This window comes from Myiozetetes cayanensis, unplaced genomic scaffold (assembly GCF_022539395.1).
Source record: "Myiozetetes cayanensis isolate MyiCay16 unplaced genomic scaffold, myiCay2020 scf6-25, whole genome shotgun sequence".
Classification (NCBI taxonomy): Eukaryota; Metazoa; Chordata; class Aves; order Passeriformes; family Tyrannidae; genus Myiozetetes; species Myiozetetes cayanensis.
In genome coordinates, this window is record NW_026087853.1 from 28,578,793 (window position 1) to 28,604,978 (window position 26,186).

At 34.1% G+C, this 26,186-nt stretch overlaps 1 protein-coding gene across 4 annotated transcripts in view; it reads right to left on the minus strand.

The window, feature by feature from the left end:
* The window catches only part of DPH6 (diphthamine biosynthesis 6), a 212,078-nt gene that overhangs the window by 167,281 nt on the left and 18,611 nt on the right, over positions 1-26,186 (minus strand). For all 4 annotated transcript variants that reach the window (XM_050334899.1, XM_050334898.1, XM_050334900.1 and 1 more), the window contains exons 4-5: positions 1,600-1,673; positions 721-839 (exon numbers count right to left, since the gene is read on the minus strand). In XM_050334899.1, coding sequence (XP_050190856.1) covers positions 721-839; positions 1,600-1,673 — 193 coding nt within the window. The remainder of the gene's footprint in view (positions 1-720; positions 840-1,599; positions 1,674-26,186) is intronic.

Below are 26,186 nucleotides of genomic sequence, written 5' to 3' on the forward strand. Positions count from 1 at the left end.
TCTCATTTGCTCCTTTGGCTTTTAGAGTACATCATTCCATAACACTTCCTATAAAACTTCATCTGACCTTATCTTTACATTCAAGCAATAAACAAACATGTTATCTTCTGTGTTGTTTTGCTTCATTATACAAACCTCATTTTACATATCTGACAATGAAAAGACGTTGATTTTCTGATATGATAAACAACACTACTGTAAATATCATATTTTGGAATTAATGATGAACTATTTCTGTTTGCTATTATGCTTTACCAACTCAAAGACTGTTGTTATGCAAAATATTTTGGCCTCATAATTACATCTTGTTTGATATTAACTTGTTGTATTTCTATTAATAGTTTTGAGTTTGCTTTATAATATTGTCTAGTCATCAGTCTGCATCATCTATAAATGACAATACTGTGAACCACTGAATTATGCATGTTTTATACTGCAAATCAAAACCAAACTAGAACAAAAAACTACAAGAGGAAATATGTTAGGAAAAATGACTTTTCAGCTTTTCCATGTCTCCCTGAAGAACGTTTTGCATCCTGCTAAATTAATTATTCAGACATGATGACTGTTACTGAGCTATGTAATTATTTTTTTCAATTTTCTTCATATTAACACTTCATATCCTAAAATATAGAAAAGAATTCTGTTTTTCTCCGTTATGTTGTGCATTTCTCCATAGAAGTTTCAATAGACAATATTGCTCAGAATCTGAATACATACCAAAAGCTGCCACTTTTATGATTATGGCTTGAATGTTAGATAATATAATTTCTTTAAGCAACATTTCCTGGTTCCAACGCCAAAGGTAAGCTAAAGGCTGAAGATTAAGCCTTCTGCACCTTAAAAACAAACAAAAAATTGGATAAAACCAAGTGTTATGCTTTTACATAGCATGATTCATGTAAAATGAATGAAAATTTTTCTTTTCCTACATTTAAATAATTTTTCTTCTATAATTTATATTGCAATACTTTACTGTTCCTATATTTCACCATAAACATTAAGTCTAATACCAAAAAAAAAAGGAATTAGCCTATATAACAGACAAAATTTCCATTATATAATTCCCTTTTTTAATTAAGACTGTTAAAAGAATTACAATCTATCTAGACCTTAGAGTGTGCACAGTAGAAATGACAAATGGAAGCTCCTGATTAATGATAACAGATTACAGATTTTAAGGAATTAAGGGAAGATATGCACATAAAGATTCTCTCACACTGAATTCCTGATAACAGGATGTTAATCTATATTGTGAAAAATAGAGGTACTTGACCACAACACTGTAGTCATTCAAACTGAGCAAGCTTTCTATTGAAATCAAGGATCTGAACCTACTCAACTATTTTCATATCAAAACTGAGTATTTTCAACAGATCCAGAGACCTGAAAAGCAATCAAAAACCTGGTAAAGTCTCTCTAGATTTTTACTAATGAACACATGAGTTTAGGGTAAAAAAAAGTGAAAAAGAAAACTGACTGCATTGGGTGTCATAGAACATGAGAAATAAGGAAACTATCTCTGCTCCCAATTTGAGTTAGAAAACAAACAAGTACTTTCCCAAATACGTATTCTAAAAAAGATTAATATTTTCTTACACATCTTCAACTCGAACTCTCTGGTAGTCAGAAAGAATGGCTCCCACAGATACGCCCTCCACTCCTTCTTTGTCCTGAAAAAAGACATGGAATATTAATGACAGTAGTATATGATGATTTAAGCTATAGAGATTCAGTATCTCCACTAGCAGAACCAGCCAATAATATTTTTTTTCTTTTTCCAGCACATGGAACTGAATAGGTTGTAATGCAAATTTTGCACAGAAGAGAGCAGCTCAGCTGACCTACTAATGGTGTAACACAGTAAGCTACTCAAATCAAGTACCATTTTACTGAAAAAATAACCAAAGTAACTGAAAAATATTAAACAGATTATCCTAAAGTTTTCCTGACATCCTGAAAATTCCTTCCAGCTTTTCACTATAAGTGAAGTATTACCTATCCCACCTACAAATAATTATCAGCAACATACAATCATGACAACTAATTAAACTGCTGGCATTTGTCACAGTACAAAGGCAAGAGGTTGTGAGACTACTCTTTTTTATCGTAACAACAGAATAAGAAAACTCACAGGTAACTTACTCAGCATCACCTTTTAAAATTTCCGCTATAAAACAAGGTTTTCCAACACACATTTTCTCTGTTTCATTTCAATTACCGTAAGCCAACAAACAGCACTTTTTCTTTTCTTGTAAACACACTGAGAATGCAATATTTGAAAATGCACAGTTCCAATATTTTGTGAGCTCTTGCATTTTTAAGTTGCTTAAGTCCCAATCAGCATGTTGAGTTTACTTTGTTTCCCTAAAATATGCTCCACCTAAACTGCAGTAAAAGTTGTTTTCCTCTTTTAACCAAGATTGATCATAACTGCAACACATGACTTATTTTCTGGACCTGCTCAACTAGACCGCAATCCTGTGAAGTTTGGAGCAAAATTTCACCGCAAAATGTTCAACTACATACATATGCATCCTGCTCCACACCTTTCTCCTTGGGCCTGCTCTATGATCTCATGAGCTCCTGCTAAGCCATGACTGAGCAAGATGAGCAGTGAAGCGTATCAGTTGGGTGGTGAAGCCTCCCTGACTGTACCAGTAAGTCTTGCATGGTAAAGGTGGGAACAATTCTGACTGTAACATGCACATCAGCTGCCTAGGCAAGGTGGAGAACAAAGGGCAAGTCATTATCCTTGTCAGTCTTGGTAAATGATTTACCTGAATAGCAGCCCAAGTGAAACCACACCATTGTTACAAATTTCAAAATCAAATCCATCTTTGCCTGATGTGGTACTCAATTTAAAATTCATTTCCAATTTATCAATAAAAACATGCAGAAGGTGTGTTATTGAAAATTATAATGCAGTGAAACTAGATTAATCTCCATGCTAAATAGATACACATATCATACATAGTTTTCCACATTCTTTTATGAAAGAATCATCGAATGCTTTGAGTAAAGGAACTTAAAGATCATCTAGTTGAATACCCTCATCCATGGGCAGGGTCACCTTCCACTAGATCAGACTGCTGAAAGGCCCACACAGACTGGCCTTGAGCATTTCAATGATGGTGCATCTACAACTTTTCAGAGCAACCTGTTTTATAACACACACATTTCTTATCGAAACAAATAAGATGCTTATTGCTATCATGATAATATTTATTGCAATGCATTGCAGACCATTATACTACATTATATATATTTCCATCATATTTAGTCTTCTTTCTCTAAGAACAGGAAATAAATAGGTGGATCAGAGATGCAAAAGTAACTATATAACAAACTTTAAAAAAAATTATGTATCCTCATAATAAACAAATATGAAGTGAAACCTGTAGACTTCCATTTGTAATTTCCCAAATACACAGATTTACAGAATCTCCTGTTCATCGATGAAGATGTCAACTGACTTTTTTTTTAACAAGTTCACGGAGCCATAAAAATATTTTTTATTCATTCTGTTTTTCAAGTTCTGATAAACTGACATAGGCTGTTGGCTTAAAACCTACGTTAAATCTGATTTAAATAATAACATAAAAGATTGTCTGCACTTATTCTACCTTATTTCCTTTCATAATACATAAGTTTTAATCATCTTTTGAAATGGCAGTAGATAGTATCATTTTGCGCTTGTGGTTAGCATTTGTGTTTAAAACATTCTCATAGCAAGTTATTCACCACCATCACTTTTCATTTAGTTCTTCTAATGGTAAAGAGCAAATATAAATTTCCAGACAGCAGATTACACAAGGAGAAACATCAATATACTTAATACATGCTTTGAAATGGGAGAACTAGTTCATATACTTACATACCATGAAATGTAATAAATTCAATCCCCCTATTTCGTCCAGCTCAACAAATCAAGGCTGGAGTGTCACAAATTCAAGAAATAAGGAGATTTGAAAGGAAAAAGGATGGACTATGAGGCGGAACAGAAAAAACTACAGTCTAACCACCTTTATAAACTCCTCAACTGGACAAAGTTTACATAAAGCCTCGCCAGACAGTGTATTCAACTCAACAGTTGAAGCACGCAAAGGGTACTAACTAAAAACATGTTCCTCACTGCATTTACTCTTTGGTATTGAAAGAGTTATTGGACATCTTGCAAACAGCATTTTTGTTTGACTTAGAGTTGACCATGGTTAGGAGAGAATCCACCCCAGAATTAATAGTGCTTTCACCTTTTAATGTGGAATCTGATCAGGTTTGGTCCCATAAAAAGCATGTTCACAAAACTGCACAGGTAAAGCAAGCTGGCATCTCCAGGTTAAATATCAGGGATCCGCACTGAGCTCAAAAGCCAAGGAAGTGAATTTGGGGAAATTCAGAAAGGAAGATGCTATATAGCTCTATCATATAAAAAGTAACAGAGGACAGAAAAACATCTGAGGGAAGTTAATAAAGAAGGGTGTGTTTTTTTCTTGGGTTCTTTGGGTGTATGGGTATTTTTAATTATTATTATTATAAAAAACATCACACTGTAGATTTATGAGATTATTTAAACTCTGCAAAACTTTACTAGTATGTTGTTAGTGCAATAGGCTTGTCTAAAATAAAAATAAATTGCTTCTCTGAAATATTTGGATAATACAGAGGGCACTTTTACAGTAGAGTATATTCTGTCACAAAGCATGAAATATACACACACAAAAAAGATGCTAAACACAGATGTATACAGATGCTAGCACACTTTTTATTTTTCATATGACATCTTAGAACTTATTTTTCCCCTTCAAAACTACTAAAACAACTCATTTCAAAAGGCATGTATAAAAATATTTTTTTAAAAGCAACTAAATAACACAAAGTTTTTAGTAGCTTTTTTTTTAATGTACCTAAGATAATTATTAGCTATGTTTTAACTGTAAGTGAAATTACACCATTATTGTACGTCTTGTTATAACCACTAATTTATTCCTGTTCACAGGACAAGAAAAATAATCTTCATGAACAATTGTGTTAGAATACCAAATTGATCTTCGCAACTGTAACTGTACTAAAGGGTACAATTTATGTTTAAAGCATCCTAATTTTAAAGTTATTTATTATTTTAAACAGTTTAATGAATAGCAAAATTCAAAACTGCTGCTCTATGTTTATTATAAATTACTTTTAGTTGCATTTCCTGTCAGAAAGTACTATAAAAATTTAATATTTTTGCAAAAGCTCCAGAACATCACTGCAATGATGTTATGCGGTTGTTAAGGTGGCTTTGTTATACCAGAATACAATTCTAACATACTGCTTCACAGTTAAAGTAAAATATAAACAGAAATGTAAGATTAACTTATACCAGCACCCTCTTGTTTCAATTTTGATTTTTTTTTTATTTCAGTGACTGAAATTCAATTAAGGATAGTGCCTATTTTGAGGAAATGCCTACATATGCATTGTAGTATACAATACTGGTAGAAGTATTCTACTAGTAAGTAAAAAATTTATTGCACTAGTATTAGTACAGAGGTTTTCTTTAATTTCACATTTTAATGTCTTTACTTGACCCTCTCACAGTTCAGCAAAAAAGAAAATTAGTGATAATGTTTTCAGTTTAATTAGTGTATTACATGCACTGTAACTATTAGTGAGAAATGTTATATTAATGAACATAAAAGTTAGCTGTAAATTACCTCAGAGTTATTATCAATTTCCCAAGTTACTGCTCCTTAAGATAACCCTCTCCCTATGGTCCTTCCAGTAATTTTTCTTTGCCTGATAAACATGATGATTAAACAGCACACAGTGCAAACCTTTGATACTTTTTAAATTAAATCCATGCCCAGCCTAAGGGCTGTGTCTGATTTCAACTAAATGTGTCAGTTAATCAGATAAAAAATTATCAGCAACTCAAAGAAGCAGTAGCCTTAGGCTTCATCAGTGCCAGAGAAAGCTGAACAAAATAAGACATACAGACAATATCACATTATGAGTAAAGGTTACTGCTAAGCACGTCACTGCACAGAACTATTCACCACCTTAATAATGTCTCTCTTGAATGAAATATAGCATACAACAGCTAAAATAATAACAAAGAAAGGAAAGTGGTAGACCTGTGCCTATATATGCCTGTTCATGTGTTTTGCAAGAAAATTCGAATGCTGCCATTCAAAAAAATGCAAAATATCCCTAAAAATTTACTGTTTAGAAAAGATCTTTGCAAGAAACTGAAGTATGAATAGCTGAAGAATGGTTAAACTAGATTTAATTTTTAACATTTGTTTCACAGATTTGCCACAAGAGTTCATTTGTAGGACTAAGATATAAAATATAGCATATCTAAATGAAATTTGTCTTTCCAATTACTATCCTCCTTAAAGCTTGCATGAGTAAATTCAAATTAAAACACAACATATTTGCAGGTGTGTGACTGACAACATACACCTTAGTAACAGGATTTTTATTTAGGCTTCTGCAACTATTTGAGTGGAAAATTCTTAAATATGAGCTTGCCTTATAATTTGTGAAACATTCTAAGATCACTGATTATAGTGATTTAAGAGTATGTGATTTTTTCTAAGCTTTGATACGCCTGTCAGATGCAGCTGCAAGTAATCAAAGACAGTATGGGAACATCCCTGAGACATAAGGATATAATAACTCTTATGTCAGACTGAAAACCCACTGTTTGGTAAGATTCTGCAGACTAGCTATGAATCACATAGTCTTGCAGATCACTACACATTATCTGAGACTTTCCTGTCTTCTACATAGGGACCTCAAAGCACATTTATCTCATGCTTTCATTCCTTAGGAAGAAGTAGTTCCAAAAACAGTGCAAATTAATTTAATGTGGATTCACATAAAATTCCAGTGTGAGTGCTCTCATTATGAACTTCAGTCAGTCTTCAGTGGGCTTATTTTAACTCGTGTGAGAAGTAAATTATATTTTAACGCTAGTATCTACACAAGGCAATAATATTATGTAACTAATCCACTTTAAAAGCTAATTGGCTACCTTTTTATGAATGCTCTGCGTAGGATGTAGGCACACTACCACCTTGAATCAAAACTGATGGCCTAAATTCAAGAGTTTTGCAAATGCAATTACTGAAACACTCATGCACACACACACAAAATCTATTAATTCAATGTAGGGGGGTATTCCTCAGCTCTCAGTCACAACCTTCAGTATCCAATTGCAAACTCATAATAAACATATGTAATTGGTATATGGTCCTCCTGCTACCTGGAAGCCCAAAGACTCAGGGAGATGGTGCAGGGGTACGTTTCTTTGCACATAAGCACATACACACACTGCACAGAAGGAAAAAAGAAAGAGAGTAAAAGAGACAGAAATACCACTCTCAAAGTCTAATACCATCAAAAGTATATTGAAATACTGCAATTCAAAAAGCTAGAATTATATTTTTAAAATGAGAAACAGAAAACCAGGAAAATCATAGAATCATAGAATCAGATGGGTTGGAAAGGACCTCTGAAATCATCAAGTCCAACCCTTGATCCACTACCACCACAGTTACTAGACTATGGCACTCAGTGACACATCCACTCTCTTCTTAAATACCTCCAGAGACAGAGAATCCACCACCTCTCTGGGCAGCCCATTCCAATGCCTGATTATGCCCTCTGTAAAGAATCTTCCGCTATAGCCATACACCACACCATAAATGCAGTTTTTCCTGATATACTGGTTCTCCATTTACCTGCATTTATAAAGTGAACAATCAGTCTTAGTAATTATAAATCATTAATGAATTATTTTTATACTATCTCACACATTAACTATTTTCATAGAATACAAGGAAGTTGCTACATTATTTTAGATACCATACTATTCCACCAGTTTTTTTTCTAAATTATTTAATGTAGATTGACTGATTCATTTTTTCCCAATTAAAAAAATGTCCTACTAAAACCAGTGCATTTAGTAACGTTTCATATAGTTAGCTACACCTATTAAAAACATAGAATACTAAGATATACCTATCAAAAACCATAGAATACTAAAATAGAAATCAATAGACTTCATAATAGTGGTATTGTGAAGGTTACCTAAGGAGTTTTCTACAGAACTGTGAGTTTTTGTTTTCTTTATACCAGTTAACTGAGTAACTGTTAACTGATGCCTACATTCCATCCACAGAAGCTACAGTCTTTGACACTGAAGCAAAAGTCTACAGCTGAAAAAAAAAAAAATTTTTTCTTTTTTTTAAATTGTACTTTAGTAGAGATTTGGTTTCAAATAAATGTCTGCTTCACCTTTGGGACTTCCAACTCTTAAATATTCAAATAATTGCAGAGCGAACTTGCCTGTAGACACTTCTTTCAGGAAATCTTATTTATAAAATTACCTCAACAAAGACTGATTACTTAATTTAATAATCAAATTTAACATGAAAAGTCAACTCTAGATTGAATAAAAGACATTACATCATAATGACAAGATGACAGTAAACAACTACAAAACAGTTAAGTAACCATACATGTTTCTGCTCCCATGCTAGACTTCTATATATTATAAGTGTTGGTGATTGTAAGTGTAACTATTTTGCAAGCAAGAGCAATTATATTTATCTAGCATTAGTAGTCAAACACCGTGATCAGATTTAAAAACCAACATATATAATCACATGTGAGTTCTTCAGAATGAAAAAAAGTTAGAAAAAAGTATTGGTGTTATGAAGGCAGGTACTGGTCTATATTATTATGTGTCAGATCAATGTTTTGCTGAAGACAAACCACTTACTGAATCAAGGAAAAGGTCAAAGGAGTACTAGTTTATATTTTCTTGTTAAGAGAAGATTCACGATTTAGATAATGCAACTCAGTTCACTTGCATCATATTGTGACCTCGGACAGGCAGAATTTCACTCCCGGATTTCTTGTTTTTAAATAGTATCTTTAACAAACCATATGAGCCAAAAGTCAGCCTTGATAAACTAAGTTCTTGAAGGTAAACACAAGGCCTTTCTTTCTGTGCTCTGCATTAGCTTTCAACCACACAACCTTCATATGGCCCAACTCCTAGATGCTAATGGCAATCTACCCCTCTACAATGAAGACCAAAAAAACACAGATCCAGTACAGCATGTACAAAACAAACTCTGAACAGACTTTACAGTTTGCTCTGGTTACCTGAGGTATACACCACAGTTTGAATCATTCAACTCATTAACAGATTTCCACTCAGTGAAGCTTCTCTAGGAAAATGTCATACTGTCTAGTCTCATTTATTTCTATTTGAGTATTGTCAAAGCAATGTTATTTAATGAAGTATTTCAGAATACATGCTAGTAAATACTGAGGCACATAAGTAATAATAATGGCCAGTCTTTGCGAGCGAAGATCCAGGGAAGGTCTTTACACCTTCCAGCCTGCACATTGGATTTTTTAGGTGAGACACAGTGTGCGCGGAACTGAGCCCACCCTTTAATCCTAAGGTTCATCTGCCGGGGCCAAGCGAGCTTGGACGGTGGTAGCGAGGTTCTCAGGACGTAGATGGATTGCCTTTTTAAGGGCTAACAAGCTCCACCTGCCCGGGAGTGGCCCTGACCGGGAATCAAACCCGGGTCTCGGCGAGTGATAGCGCTGCGCCCTTACCACTAGACCACCAGGGGCTCCGGCACATAAGTAACTTGATTTTTGTTAGTAATTCTGGAAGCAAGCAGTCCTTTTTGAGCATAGAAAACTGTAGGCATGACAAGACATGATACAGAGTTTTTGTTTTGTAGTCCTTTTATCACATGCAACAGGACAAGACTCAGAACCACAGAAGAAAAATCTCTTAAATTAAAATGAGCTATTTTGTCCATTAGAAACAAATGTTCTATTCCACCCTTATGTTTTCTTGTAAAGAATACAGCTCTCTGAGAGCAAAGAAATGTAAAAAAAAAAAAAAATTCTAAAATTAACTGTTAGATGCCACAATGTGACATTAAGGTAGTTGTCTGCTTATTTTAACACATTCTAAATCATATAAGCATTTCAGACTAAAGAAGTCAATTTTACTGTCACTAACAAGTATGATAAGTAGATATGTTTACATACATTTATATAACTCGTTCTCCCATGGACTACGGCTGAGAACATCTTTCAAACCTGCACTTCATACTTATGAAATCTATGTAATGTGCACCAATACACACACACAGATATACATGCACTCTCACATTGCCAGTGAACTCTAGTTACTTTAAAAGGAAAAGTACTTTTAAGAATATGACAATTTGCTAATGTTCTTTTATGACTTCCACTCCAAAGAACTGTACAAAACCTTTACCTCTTAGAGGAAATCTGTTTATAATACTGAATGTTCAGACTTTTGAAACTTCCAGTATTTGTAACAAAGAGCTACTGAAAAATATTTATAAATCATACTCTCCGCCAAAATTTAATTGTTAAACTTAGCCTTCTAGCAACTAGCCTTGAAGAAATAGCATCTGGAGCATACTGTACTGGAGCAAAATATCATACTCTATAAGGGGAAACAAATTTTCCCCTAAAGTTGACTGATATATAAAATTTTTCAATGCAATATTTGAACAAATCATGCAAACATTCTCAAAAATGTTCAATACTAATTGCCTGAAATACTGATCACATTCAGTAATCTGAAGTCCTTGAATAAAAAATATGTAATATGATGGACATGAAAAACAAAGTTTTAACCTCATAGTCCCTTGATGAAAATGCAGAAATTTCATCACTAAAAGTCCAAAGATTCTTAACTTAGACTTTTACAAATAGCTAATTCACATCTACTTCTATGCTATGTCCCCTGATAACATGAACATCATTTTAATCTAATTTTTAATCTAATGTGAATTGTCACAGAAACTATAATGCTAAAGTACATGTCAAGTATTAAGTATTGATTAATAAATCCAAAATTTGTAAGTGTTGATGGACAACTTAGAAGAAAAAAACCTGTTGCTTTGACTACCTTCACAGTTTTTTAGTTTAAAAGTGTATCTTCTCTCAAAGTGCCAAACTCTCTACTTTTAATATAAAACAAGTATATTATATCAAATATTATTATAGTGGCATGAGTTATTGAAATACGGAATTATCTGATAATGAATGTAAGAGGAAAGGCATGCTTAAGGAAGTAAGATTTACTATATTTCATTTGGTATTACTACTATGGACAAACAAAAGTCAGCTGGCAGGAAAGTTGGACAATTTTCACCTGAAAACATTCTAGGAGTACATGTTAATACATATAATAATCATAAAACATTATATACAAAGCTAATGATACTGTCCTCTAAAGGTTATTTGACAATTTCATCTTTTTGCTTCTTAAAGACACTAGAGAAACCTAAACCTTTAATTCTATTTGCATAATGCAATGGAGTAAGGCGGCTGTGGCCTACTGTGATACTAATAGTACAACCTCACCAGCTTTAATAACATTATTCTTCACTTGCATACACACAATAGAGTTAAAGGAAAGATTTATGTTACATTGATCCATTGCTGTCACTAGGAAACCACCCTATTCTGTAAGCATGCAAGTATTCAACCTTTTCTGCATGAAACAATGTCACTTGTTCTGCTATATGTGCACATTTGTTTGCAAATTGTATCACAGTAACAATTTCTTCAGAATTTCATATACACATTCTCAAACTATTAAGTCATTATGTTGCTATTACACCTACGAGTAGATAATCTTGGCATGGACTCTGAAGTACCATATATGAAACCTCATACAAGATCTCTAATAAATACTGCAAACTTCAATTTTTCCCAATGACAACATATTTTAGATAAACTTTCCCAGAAATATTCTTATTATCTGTACTGCCAATAATCAGCTCTTCTGATCTTGTCATCACTCCTCCTTACATAAAAGCAAAACACTGAACTTCTAAAAGATTATGCTGGGGGAAAACAGTCTATTAGAAACACAAGTCTAAAAGAAAGGCCTCTTTCTTTTTGCACTTGGAACAGAAAGCTAATAAATCCTCCTTTAATATTCAACAAAATTTTGTTACTTCTCCAAAAGTCAGTAAGGTTTGGAAATTCTTTAAAATTGTTAGGAATCTCAAAAACGCAAGACTAGAATTTTCTTTCATCAAATTAAGCTCCGTTCCTTATCTTTTTTTGCCTAAATATCACTGATCCTAGAAATTGTTATGTTCAAATGATGAGAAAACAGCACTGGATAAAACTAACTAAAAGAAATCATACTCATGATTGTCAAATTCTTCTACGGCCTTTACAAACTTAAAGCAATCCTGATAAAATATTCCTTAAAAAACAAATCCACCACTTTTTACAATGGTATGCATTTTCTGCTAATTTTTGAAACAGCAATCCTCTTCAAATTTAAGCAATGACACAGACCTTTAAGCACAATAATTACTATTTCAAAACTCCAGTGTCTACATTGCACTTCTCATAACAAGAAATCATTGAGGATTCAAACACCTTAAGCAAAAGATAGAGAATTCTGCACATGCTTAGTGAAAACACTGTTATTTTATGCTCCTTATTTATGACATCAGTTAGTCTTATTGGTGAAAAATATTGCAACTTTCAGCAACACTGCAATCTTTTCCCAGATTGCAGTGAAGCACAAAATGCCAAACCATGATTTTCAGGTTTAATTCTCTAATAAAGTGTCTTTGGATTATTTTTGCATCACTGTGTTTGAAAAAAAGACAAGGTCACTCAGCATCACTAAAATGATAGCAATTATTCCAAGTCTTAAGAAAAACATTCCAAAACAATATCAAAATGTGCTCTCTGACAAGCTTTAGAAAGTTTACATGAAGAATCAAATTTTACTCTTCATTAAATTGCTTAGAAGCAAGAATCAAGGGTTCTTCCCAATATTTTCTTATCACAATAGAAACAAGTATTTTTCTATATAATTTCAGTTCCAAATATATATATGCTGAATAAATGTATTTCAGACACTTCAGCGACAGCCACATTAAGTCATAAATCTATTAAAGTTGTCTATGTCTACCTTTGTAATTTGGCAGAAAAATAGCATAAGGACAACATTCTTGCATTTACAATAAAAATATTTCTACATTAGATATTTAAAGCTTAATAATTACAAGCAATTAATACAGGCAAAGAACTAAAAATATATCCCAAACAAACAATGCAATATTACCCCTTAGTAAAGACACATTATATGTGTTGCAGAATTGTTACACCCAGTATAGTAGGTCCCCATTGCCTCCAAATTCCTATTTTATACCTTCTACTCAAAGAGGATACAGCAATGAATAAGAATTTACAGGGTATAAGCTGACTGCATTTCAGTTCTTTGAGGAGAGAGCAACTAATGACACAATTCTCTGCCATCAGTCCTTGCAGCTACAAGTACGTACAACGAGACTGTGAATTTCTTTTAATTTCTGAAAGAAGTCTCAGAAGCTCCCAGACTGGTCCAAACTTCAAAACACCCACTTGATTGCACTGTATTAAGGGTTTTCACTTTATTTTAATGAAAGAAGAGTAAAATTGCCATCTATCACAGTATCTGGCAGACTAGTAAGTACTCTGATGTAAGCATCCACACCACAAAAGTATTCTAACTTTTTAACATTAGACAATTTTTATAGGTCTTTTATTGGACATAATGTAGCATTCTGAATGCAAGAAAATAATCTGTGTCTTCAGCAGGGAACTGATGTGTGTCCATTACCTGAGGTGTGGAATTCTTCAGCAACAGCACATGCTACCACTTCATAAGATGAATTGAGAACTTTAATTTTCTCAGAGTGGTCCAATGGTTAATCTGATGCAAACAGATCCTTACTCTGTAGAGAATTTGATCAGTTAGCTTCTCTTTGAACCTTTATTCAATTCTTCAACATATAGTTTGATTAGGCTTGACCTGGTATGGGGGCTACAGAGAAAGTGTCTCTGCTGTTACATCTTGTGACAAGCTAGAAATATATTCTTGAAATTAATGCTATGTTAGAATTGTCTCTCTCCTACCTCTCAGTACCTTTTACTGGTACCCTCCATTAATGCCAAAGACAGCGTAACTGTGGCTTGCCCAGAATAATAATGGTCAGATACTTTCTGCAAGCTCTTCAAAGTAACACCATTCATTCTTTGGAAAAGACTTATTCTACCAGTAACGAAGACAAATAGCCTAAAGAGGTTTTTAGCAGGGCTTACAGTCAGTTTTATTCCTATCCTTAAAATTGCTTTTGCAATGATTTCATGTTGACACTGTGGCAGGTATCTACAGAACTATATGAGTCAACTTTAATGCAGTTCATTATGGCATGTCTCTGCATATCCCATGCAGGCATTTAGTTCTCCAGGGATTGTAGTGGGTTGACCTTGACTGGATGCCAGGTACCCATACTCCCCCTCCCACCCAGACAAGGGAGAGGGAATAAGATGGAAAATGACTTGCAGGTTGAGATAAGGCAATTTACTGAAGCAAAAGTTTTCACACACACAACAAGCAAAGAGGAAAATAACAAGGTTTATTCTCTACTCCTCACTGGCAAGTGGTGTCCGGCCACGTCCCAGGAAGCAGGACTTCAGCACACGTAGCAGTTGCTTAGCAGGCAAACATTGTAAACAACAAATGCACTCCTTTCCTGATCCTTTCCTCACCTTTTATATCCAAACTATGTCATAGGGTATGGATTATCCCTTTGGTTGGTTTGGGTCAGCTGGCCTGTTTGTGTCTTCTCCCAGGATCTTCCCCTAGACTGGAGGAGAAATGTTACAGTGCTGATGCTGTGCTCAGCAGCACCCAAAACAATGGTGTGTTATCGACACCCTTCCAGCTACCAACGCAAAGAACAGCACCGTGAGGGCTGCTGTGCCCTCCATCTCAGCCAGACCCAATAAAGGGATTATGCAGTATCTACCAACAGCTGTGATGAGACTAAATCTCCTGTCTGAGTTCAATATTCACTGGCCCATGTTCACTACTTTTATTTGCTCCCTCATCTTCTAATGCCCTTTCAAAGTGTTTGCGATTTATTTAAAAGGGAGATTTCCCCACTTTCTAAATGAGTGAGAACAACCTTATTTTCATATAGCATTGTACCACACAACAGACACAGCCCAACTACGGCACATACAGGATATCAAAGCCATGTTCACTCCTAGTTGCATTAATCTCAGCATAATATTCTCAAAATCAATGAAAAAATCCCAAAATCTGACAGGCTTCCCTTACAACCATCTCAAGGTATTCAAATTCAACAGACACACACTTTAAAAAAATAATTAGAAGTTTTAAAGCATGAATAAAAAAATTTGTTGGATATACTGAGCACTCACTACCTCTTCAAGTACTTATCTTGGCTTGGTAAAATGCACACAAGACATGAAGAAATCATCAGTGTCAATGAAAAAAGAATATAATATTAGATACACAAATAAATTTAGTACTCACACACACACAAACAAAAATCTCACAAAACAACAGTCTCCCAGGATGTCCTATATTAAGAACTACGCAAACTAAGGTTGTTAACACGGCTGGCAGTCTGGTTGAACAGTGACCACACTTTCCACTCAATTGTTAACATTTTCTAAAAAGTTGTTTTGACAATGATTTATTTGAACTGTTAATGTCTGCAAGAGTCTGATTCTAAGTTATCGTCACTTGTTTCACTGTATTGAAGAATGGTACAGTATTAAGTTTGCATTAATTTTACCTTTTTGCTTTCTAATACACAGAACGTGTAATATTTCACAGTGGGTAATGTTTCTGAAACATGGCAGCAGTTCACTTATTCCAAGCCTTGTCTCCTGCTACAACAGAGTTTATGTGATCCATAAAATGAGGCACTCATTTTAATTACAAGACGTGGGGCTATTTCCCACTGACAGGTCCTCATTTTCTTTCCAGAACATTGCCTTTTAATTTCTAAATCACTTGTGTATCATTGTAACTAACAAATATTCTGGGAATACAGCCCTGCCTGGATGTTCTGGACCAAAGTAATCTGTTGACAGCAACAAATTTTTCTCTTAAAACAGAGTAGCCTGAAAAATCCTAAAAATACAAGAGAATCACCAATTTCGGTTGCATACAAGATAGAGCTCAGTCAGATGAAGAATGCAATCATTTTACTAGGAGAGTACAAATGTAATTCAAGAAGTTCAAATGGACTGTATCACTGTACAATTCAATCCAGCCTGATTTTTCTGCTGGAGCCTTGGAATAGGATAGAACAGGGCAAGAAGGCCAGGATGCAAGACTCCAGAATACAACATACTGGTTGCCAGATCACGCTTCTGTGGATAAGCAGCAGCAGTGGTACTGAAAAGTGTGTATAACTTCATCAGGATTTACAGGCGAAAAATGCCAACCTGATTTTTAAAATTTTTTTAAGGTAATCAGAATTGTCAGAGGTGGAGTTCAATCAGTACTAAAGGATATTATTAATGCCTCAAAACAGGTCCATGTTTTTGCTTAAATTTATAAAAAAAATCAATTTAATTAATTGAAGATAAATATTAAGTTATATTGTAATTGTCTACCATAGGAGACAAATATCACACAGCATAGTATCAGATTACAGAAAAAATGTTTCTAGTACTTCTGTGATATCAGTGTAATTTGCATTCCATGCAACTTACAATGGAAAATTAAATCTCCAGCAAGTCTTACAGATATGTAAAATAAATGAACCATTCGTTAAAGCAAAATTCTGATGTGTAATTCAAAATTACCACCCACTTCCATCCTATCATTAACAACTAGTTCTGCAGTTGTGGAAACCCTGCCATGAACACAAAGACACCTTTTCTTAATGTACCATGTATTTTTTCCCCTCTAAATGTTGTACTCTGAATTTTACTAATACTTCATCATTAACAAAGAACATGCAGATAGTCTTGGGTTTGTGAGGTTTTCAGATTTCCATGATTTTGAGGTATTTTTTAGCAGCAAGATACAAAATATACTGTTAATCTTTTTAGTACCAGAACAAAACATATCTTGAATCAAGATAAAATCACTACATCATGAATGTTAATATCACTCTGTGAAACATACCACATGACTAGAAAAGACCATCCCTTTAGGGAGAAATATTGTGTTAAAGTGGATTATTCTTTTAGTCGTGTAATGGAAAGGCTTTCCACCTAGTCCCAGAAGAAAAATCAAAATACCCATTTAAACTGCAATATTGTGAAATGGATAGGACAAAATAAACCCCTCAGATCTGTAAAGAGCTCCATATATATACACACATATACATGTACACACAGGAAACCACATAAATGAAATTTTATTAATACATATTTAGTTCTATACATATATATTTATGTATATAATCTTAAATTTTAAAAGCTAATTTTTTAGCTCTAGGTTAATGATGCAAACATCGAGATGCAGTCACATCACATACACTAGTTTGGGTCACAATTTCAAATAATATATACAACTCAGCTCTATGCAAAAAGTTGTGAGTATTCTTTTTCAATTTTCTGCACATTTTGTGCCAGACCATATTCTAAACAGCTTTTACAAAGTGATAATGTTTCACTGACAGTGTTTTGTGTACTTCACATAAAATTAAATCTCAGACAAACCTTGAGAAAAAGAAAGCAGAAAGCTAAGCAATACAGCATGTTGCTCTTTTTGACCCACAAACGATTATCAGTTATTTTAGAAGTTATGACAGTTTTCTCAAGTCCTTAAGGAGTCTGACACCATTGGTATAGCTTTTAACACTGCATTTATGTTTATATTACAATACAATAAAACAGCAGGAATAGTGTCCAAATTACTTGGGTATTGGATGCTTTATTGAAAATAACAGTATTACCATAACATTAAAAAAAAATCAGACTTCTTTGAATGTGCTAAGTAATCACTGCTATCCATGCTGCATGTGAATTATGGGATAAATTTTGGAAGGCACCATCAATTGGAATAACTACTAAGTCTGTCTCTCTAATGTAGGACTGTATGTGCTAACAGAAAACACTAAACTAACTGAATAACCAGTGGTATGTCAGTACTTGAAAAGTCACTGTGAAACCAGTGCAATGCTAATTATTTGTCATTACAGTACAGATGATTTCATTATTAGAGCTAATATTTACTGGGTTTTGTCAGTTATGAATAAAAAGCAGAATGTAAGTAACACAACCACTCTTCCTGCATCCTTTCCTGAGGATTGCTACCATAAACCACAGGATCAATGGTACAATAGTTAATTTATCCAAGTGTATTAGTCATTTTGTCACTATCCTTTCATAATGTTTACAGCTACATTTTCTTATTCTCTGCCTTCACTTACTGTTAAGTTAATTCCACATCACTGGAATCTTTAAAGCTTCATGGAAAAAGAGAGGTGATTTTTAAAAGTGTCTTGATATTCTGTAGTACTTAATTCTAGAAATGCAAGGCTAAATCATATTCATCCTCTCAAGCAAATCTGAAAGCAGATACATTCAAACATCGGCAAACTTATTCACCATTTCCTAACCAAGAACTTTCATTATTTTCATTAATAAAAAACAGCTAAGCAAGACTGGTAACTGGTGATAAGAATTTGGAGAAGCCCAAATTCTTATCTCAGCCCCCTCACCAGAGGAACCCCACTTAATGAGATGCCTTGCAAAGGCTTCAGAAAGAGAAATTTGAGCTACTGTTGTATTCAGCATCATGGGCAATCACCTACAAATTGAAGCTTGGCAGGTGAAACAGTAATAATAAAAACCCGTTTTCCCTTGAAAGAGAACTCTTATCCATAGATACTTCTAACTATTCTGCCTAAAAGATTTTTTGCAAGTGTCCTATCAGAAAGATTAAATGGGTGCTTAAGAAAATTATTCTAAGATAGCAGATAAGGCGATTATGCCCAAAGCATGAGGAACAAATTTCAAAGCACATGCTCCAACTGCTAATGACTTGCCTTCATGAAGTGTACATGCCTGGAACAATGTCAGCTAAGAAATACTTTGTAACTTGTGCTGAGACTTTGAAATCACAAGGCTCTAAAAAGGAGTGGGTTTGTTTTCCCAGTTTTTTGTTAAGAGGGTACCTCAGCACACCTGTTACTCTGGTGTTTGGAAAAGACTTACCTTTCCGTCCTGTCTTCATTATCCAGTTTTACTCAAAAAAAGCCAACTGCTCGACAAACTGACCAGGAAATTAAAGGCTCCCCATGTAACCTGGTACAAGAGCATCCTAAGTTCTACTTTAAAGACACTGACAAGCTTTGCCAGGCATTAACATCCTAGCCTCTCTGACAACCAGTGGCACTGCTCCTTCTCTTCCTAGGTGAATTGTAGTGAACATAGGGACAGACTTTCCCTATATGTTTGGTACCAACCTGACAACAGAGTTCTGCCATGTGCAGCCTGCAGACAGGATCCTGAAAAAATGGCACAAAACACCCAAAGCCATTCTCTCAGAAGAGTCATCTATTCAAGCCCAGGAAGACAGAAAAAATTTCCCATTTTCTGCTTTTGTTTGTCTCACAGGAAATTTCAGTATCTAATTTTTCTCCAGATTCTCACTAAAAACCTCTGTAAATCTTTTTCCTACAGAATGGAGATTCTGCATTTCAGTCAGTTGACTGCAAACCAGCTTCACAATAAGGCACTAATATGACACTTCCTACAAAAATATTTGGCCAAAACCTGAAAACTTCATTAAGGTTTAACACTGAAAATTGATATTTGAGACGATCTATTATCATACAAGTATTCTAAGCAAATCTGATCCAACTTTTCCATTTTAAACAGACTTGATGCTTCTGAAACAAACTACAATACTCCTCATACCAGAAACAAGCATGAACCGGGTCCTAAAATATCACATTCATGTAACATCTAACTCACCCTAAACCCAGGCAGAGCTGTAAGCAGAAAGCATTCGGGAAATGCCAGTATATGCAAGCAACACTTCCCCAGTCTGGGTTGACAAGACCGCACTTTAGGGGATATTGCTATAAGGTAGAGAGAATTTGGGTAGCAGGAAAAAAGGGCAGCTTGAGGATCTTCCTTGAGGAAGAAATATAAAAGTAAGATTTTTGGAAGGAGATTAGAATAAACAGAAAAGAAAGGTAGGTGATAATGTGCCAAAGAAATGGTGAAAGAGAAAACTAAAAATATCAACACAGAAATAGCAAAATCAAAAGAGAAATAAAGCAAACTAAAACTTTCAGGAGTTTTCTGTGAAGGAAAAATTACATTAGAAACCACTTTCCACTAAAGCTTAACATAAAAAACAAAACAAAAAACCACAAAATTCTCCAAACACTTATCCTAAAATCTGTTCCATCTTGCTTTATTCTATTAGTTTGCATAACAGGGAAATGTATTTTCATTCTTGCGAAGTTCTGACAACTCATATTGTCAACAGAGCTGTAGCACCAGGTTACTCTCAGAATGATACCCACTATGCCCCCTTAGAATTTGAAAGAAAATGTGTATATCAATACAGGGTAGAGGAATACTTATTTTATTTCTTGCAATTGGGTGAAAGTGAAGCTTTTCTTTCTCAAAGAAGACATGTCCTTAGTTACCATGAGAGTACCAGAAAGGGTACATGAACATGAAAGCATGGTAAAGAAGAGAGACAAGCTGGTAAGTTCACAACATTTTAGAGAATAATAAAAAAAAATACAGCTTGTTGGGGTGATACCAGAAGATTTAATGAAGACAAATGTTTATTAAGGAAAGGAATTCCAAAGTAAAAATTGAGAAAATTATGCTGAAAAGTAGTATCAGGAACAGGTGAAGACCAGAAAACACTGAGAAGAAAAATCAGGAACCCTGTCAGAGAACACTGTCAATTAAATTGATCTTGAATCTATTTCAAAGGCAAAGAACAATGGATGATGTAAGGTCATTATTGAGCAAGAAGGGAAGAAAGATTAAGATGGGTTTTTTTACTCCTTTCAAATTCCAATATCCTCCAACGCATGTTTAACTTTTAAAAATTCCATTACTTATCTTAGTTCTTCTATTCCCATCCTAGGCACAAGTAAATACTAAAAAAAAATATAAATCCAAGAAAATGCAAAAAATTTAAAGATAAGTTATACATACAATCACTGTTCCTCTGGTCAGCTCTTTTTTACTTTTTTTTTTTTTTTAAGTGAGATTTAAAAACATGAAAAACATTATTTCAGAGTTACAATACAATCCAAACTGCATTTTTACTGTACATGCTGTTTGAATAGGAAATGGTAGCAAGAAAGAGAATATCACTTACGTAAATCACCAAAGATCCCTTTGGTACCTTCTCTGCTTAAAGCTAACTGTATTTTCTTTACAATTCAGATTCCACACCTTTGAAAATGTTTACCAAAGCAAGCTGAACATTGTTTTCAGATATGCCAGTATGTAACTGCATCACAGAGAAGAGAATGTATGTTTTCTTTTATCATCTCTCCTCACTCATTTCTCAACTGCTGGTAGATTGTTATGGTATTCTCAAAGATTAGGAACAAACTGGTTATTTAAATTTAGAAGACAATGTTGTTTGAATAAAAACTTCCCAAATTGTTTGTTGCCTAAACTAAAAAAAAAAAATCACCTCCAGAATGCTTTATCGTTGAAAGGTATACACATTAATGCTATGCTGTGGGTTCTCAGTCATATGCACCTTCTCTAATTGAGGTGCTACAATTACTCACTGTGGGTTGGGGTTTTTTAATGCAGAAATTGAAGTTTCAGAAGACTGATGCGTTTAAAATTGCAAATAGTACCTATCACGACCAGAGCCCTTGGTATATGTGACTGTGGACTGCACTAACAAGATTACAGGAAAACAGCTTTTTATAAGAGCAGAAGTATTTTTACTCACCAAAGAATCCACCAGCCAAGTAACAGTCTCCAAGTCTAGTCCCACACAAACTGACTGACACAAAAAGACAGTTAAAAAAAAAAAAAAAGCCAGGCAGGGACAAGGACATTAGAAATGTTTATCGATGGTAGAAGTTCAGGGCCAATCACATTCTCTAAGATTTCAGTTCCCTTCCAATTCCCAGGGCAGACATTTGCACAATGGGCTGTCCATTATTGAGCTTTCTTACCCATTTCAAAGCAAGTGTGGCCTTCCCATAAATATTTTTGTCTCATTTAACAGAAGCAAAATATTTATATTAAGCCTTCAGCCTGAATAGTTGTTTTATTGACAGATGTCAGGTTTTAAAATGAAAAGTTTTCATGGTCTCAATATTTTAAACCACTGCCTCCTGTTCATACTGCATACTGTTGCACTGTGATTGTATGTTTGGAAGGAGGAGGTCAAGGATTCTAACCCCATTTTCAATTGAAGCACTAAAATAACACGAGACTTGCAAATGTGGCCTTAGTCTACTGCTCTTAACAAGATACAATTAACAAATTAGGTTGAATGTACTTCACGTGTTTTAAATGTACCGACAAAATTGCAACATCCTGTCAAACACACCAGACACTGAAATACAACACGTGACCAAAGACAAGGATGAGTTCTACACTTTACTGAAATAAGAACCTAGGCATTAGAGATGACCCTTGCCTCATACAGATAAAACTGTACAACCAAGGAAGTGAAAACTTTTATTCTAATAAAGTATGGACAGAACATCTTCTGAAGAAACAAAAAGTTTGGGGAGAAAACTAAATCTGGATGGATTCTGTGTGGTTTCAATTTGAAAGGAAAACCGTAAATGATAATAGTTTCCACACAAAAGAAATCAAGACAACTTAAAAGCTAATGATCAGCTTTGAGAAAAACTTCTGTAGAGGAAGGTCTCTGTTCTTCAATGGAAGTTTTTAAGTATCCTTTTAAAAAACATGCAACCAAAGGCATAATATATGTATAAAAACTGAAAACCTGACTGCCACCTTACCAGAAAACTGCAAGGTAGCTGAATGAGAGGATGAGAATGATGAGAAGGAACTTTACTATGCAATCTTAGCATAAATCACTTAAACACAATTTACTGATTTCTTCAGTTAAGATATTTTACAAACAGGTTGTACTTGTGCTCTCCTCCTAGTCAGTAGTAGATGCTCACAGAGTGCTAAATGGAGCAGCAAAAGATTTCGACAGATTTCAGAAGTGAGGGAAAGGAAGCTTCCCGGGAACTAGGAGTTGAGCAACACTTGCTACAAACCAGCATGGTAGACCACTGACTGAAAACAAGCCTGGAAGCAAAAACCTCTTGCTTTTCAATTTCTTAGATATTTGAGGATTTCACTTTTTTTTTTTTTTTTTAACATGATACATTGCTTTTATCAAATACAGAAAGCGTAATCCCTAGAAGACCTCTTATGTTTCTGCAACTTCAACTCATGCTTAAGTCTGAAGTAGGTTAACTACTAATGCAGAAAAGATGCTTTAAGACTGGAGAGCACATCGTTCAAAACACTTAACTATATTACTTTGCATTCCTGTTGCAGCAATGGTGAAGAGAAAAGTAGTTCCTATTCTACACTGCACTACACCCACATTAAATAATGTGACAAACCCTCTCTTTAGTTTGTATTTCTGAGGAATATTCTGGCAGCCAAAATCCTGACAGCCTAGCAAAATAATTACTGAGAACATGAATATTCCAAGGCTGGAATGACATGGATATAACTGTATGGGGAGCAACTGATAATAAAACAGCACTGAGGATATCTAGCAACTGACAGAGTAGCAACTATGAGGTAAAAAAAGAAACTAATCAGCTGAACAAAAATTCCCAGTGAAACCCCCAATCATCTTATGAATATAAAAATTTAGCCCAGTAATACTGTTTCCTACCTACGAAATAGCAGGTTGCCAATTAGATGTGGCACTCCCTCATTTTAGATGGCAGAAGTTTCTACTGTGAAGGAGACTCTAGGTTTCCAGCTTCTTCACCTGTCTGGTCCAAAGTGTACATGTGCATGCACATTTGTTACAGAACTTTTTATCTTCACTTTAAAAATAATGAAAAAAATTAACGCTGCAGAATCAAGAAGTAACAAGTTATAAAATATCGCACACTGATACAACCTTTTTTTTTAGTTTCACTCCAGTGGGTTTCATCATATAATTTTTAACATAGTACGATTAAAGTCTGCTTTTCCAGCTTATTTGAAATAGAAGATAATACAAAGAAGAGCATGAAATTACACATTTGCCACTTTCAGATTCTCAGTTGCCTGAATTTGCTGAATTTGCCTGAATCAGCTGCCTGAATAAATTTAATATTATATATTCACATAGCTTTCTAGAACAACTATCTTTCAAGAAAGTGTCAAGAGTCACCATATCACATGAAATTAGATGCTCTGGAAAAACTGCATGGGTCATCAAGCTCTCAAAACAATTTAAATAGACATGAGGAGAAGTAGAATTTTTTCTATTTTTTTCCAACTAATGATTTCAAAGAAGCATTCTCCTCTCTTTGTGCAGTAACACAAAACAGTATCACTAAAATTCAAAGAAATATTTCTAAGTGTTTATTATATAAATGTTTTATCACTTTTCCTTAAGGAATCAAACTGCATATTTTTTGCTCACAAGATGGGCATTCAGGAAAAACCAAAAAGTATTGAAAATTGGAAAATTGTATGCTATTCAACTTAACTGCCCAAGTCATGCTACTCCACAAAAGTTAGTTAATGCAATAGCATCTTTCCATTTTGAGAAACAGGATACTTGATGTCAAAATATTAAAACCATCTCATAACTAACAGCACAGATTTAGTATTAAAAAGAAGATCTAAGTCTCAGGATAAATCTTCCTTTGAAAGCATTTATTGATCTTCCCTTCACAGCACTGTTCACCATTTCTGTAAAGCAATACTTTTGAGAATGGTGATGTAAGCAATGAATAAGTCACAATGAGAAGTGGGTAATAAATAATGACTGGTAGAGTTTCAGAGAACATAGAACTGGTCTACAAAGGACAAGGACAACCCTGAAGGTGGCCAAAAGGACTATTATATCACAAAACCACTCAGATTACTGAAAATCTGTAAGCTCTAAAAGAAAGTTAAGGCATGTGAAAAAAACCCCAAAACTGACAAACTGTAGCAGAATGAAACATAACTTTATGAACAAGAAAGATTAATAAATTAGTCCCAGCAACTATAAACCACTATCCAACTTAGTAAAATCCCAAACATTACAGTTTAAACTTAAGTTCAACAAAATATTTTATATATATATATATATATATACACACACACATTAATCCTTTTTTTGTGCTGGTACATTGGCCAGGAAATAACAGAATTTGAAACAACACAAGATGACAAAGCTATGCCAGGTAGTTTAGTGCACCTATTGGATGACATAATCTGTAATAAACCATGCCTTCCTGAAATACAAGGGTATCACTGTTCTAAATACTAAAAGAACACCACAAAGAAAAAAAAACAAACAACAAACAAAACCCATCTACTTAACAAGTCACTGTTAAGCAAAACAGAAGAAAAGAAAAAAAAAGGGGTTTGTGGATAACACAGAAGACAGTAAAACAAGATGCTTAAGGAATGTTGAACAAACAGGTCCTTAAGAAAATACTTCAAAGAAAAAGTGTTCTGTTGTTTTCAGTACTGAACTTCTCAGTAACTACTGATGCTTCACAGTCATTTTGAGGATTTATCTATATTTCCTGAAGTTATAAAACCAGGTCATCAAGTAACCAAATTAAACCTAAGTGCTGTATTTCTTCGTTTAAAAATAATATGCCACCAAAGATTCTCTCTCATGTGATCAAGTTCTAGAGAAAGAAAGAATGTCTTGAAAGCAAAACAAAAAATGTCTTTAAAAGAATATTCTAACAAAAAGGATAAAAAAACCCCTTAAATATAATCATAAAGGCACAATCATACGTCCTAGGGTCATAAAAAAATGTCTCCAGTGAGAAGTCAATAGTTCTTCTGTTATGTCAAATAATGTTCCATTTTAGATAGCAACATTTGTTTTAATTCTTATAACTAATGCTATAGTGTAGCAAGTAGCAAGTGTAGCAAGTGTAGCAACTGTTAATCAAGTAACTTGGAATAGATATTTATTATTTTATATATAAACTACATTCCCAACATTCAGTCTCCACATCTCTTGGTATTTCAAAGAAATACTAGGAATTAAATTAAGACATTCTTCAGAAATACACTTAACTACTTTGCATCAGCTTAGACTTTATGTAAGGACATTTGAAAACGATTATTCTTAAGCAAGTTATTTGAAAACAAGTATTTTCATCTACAAA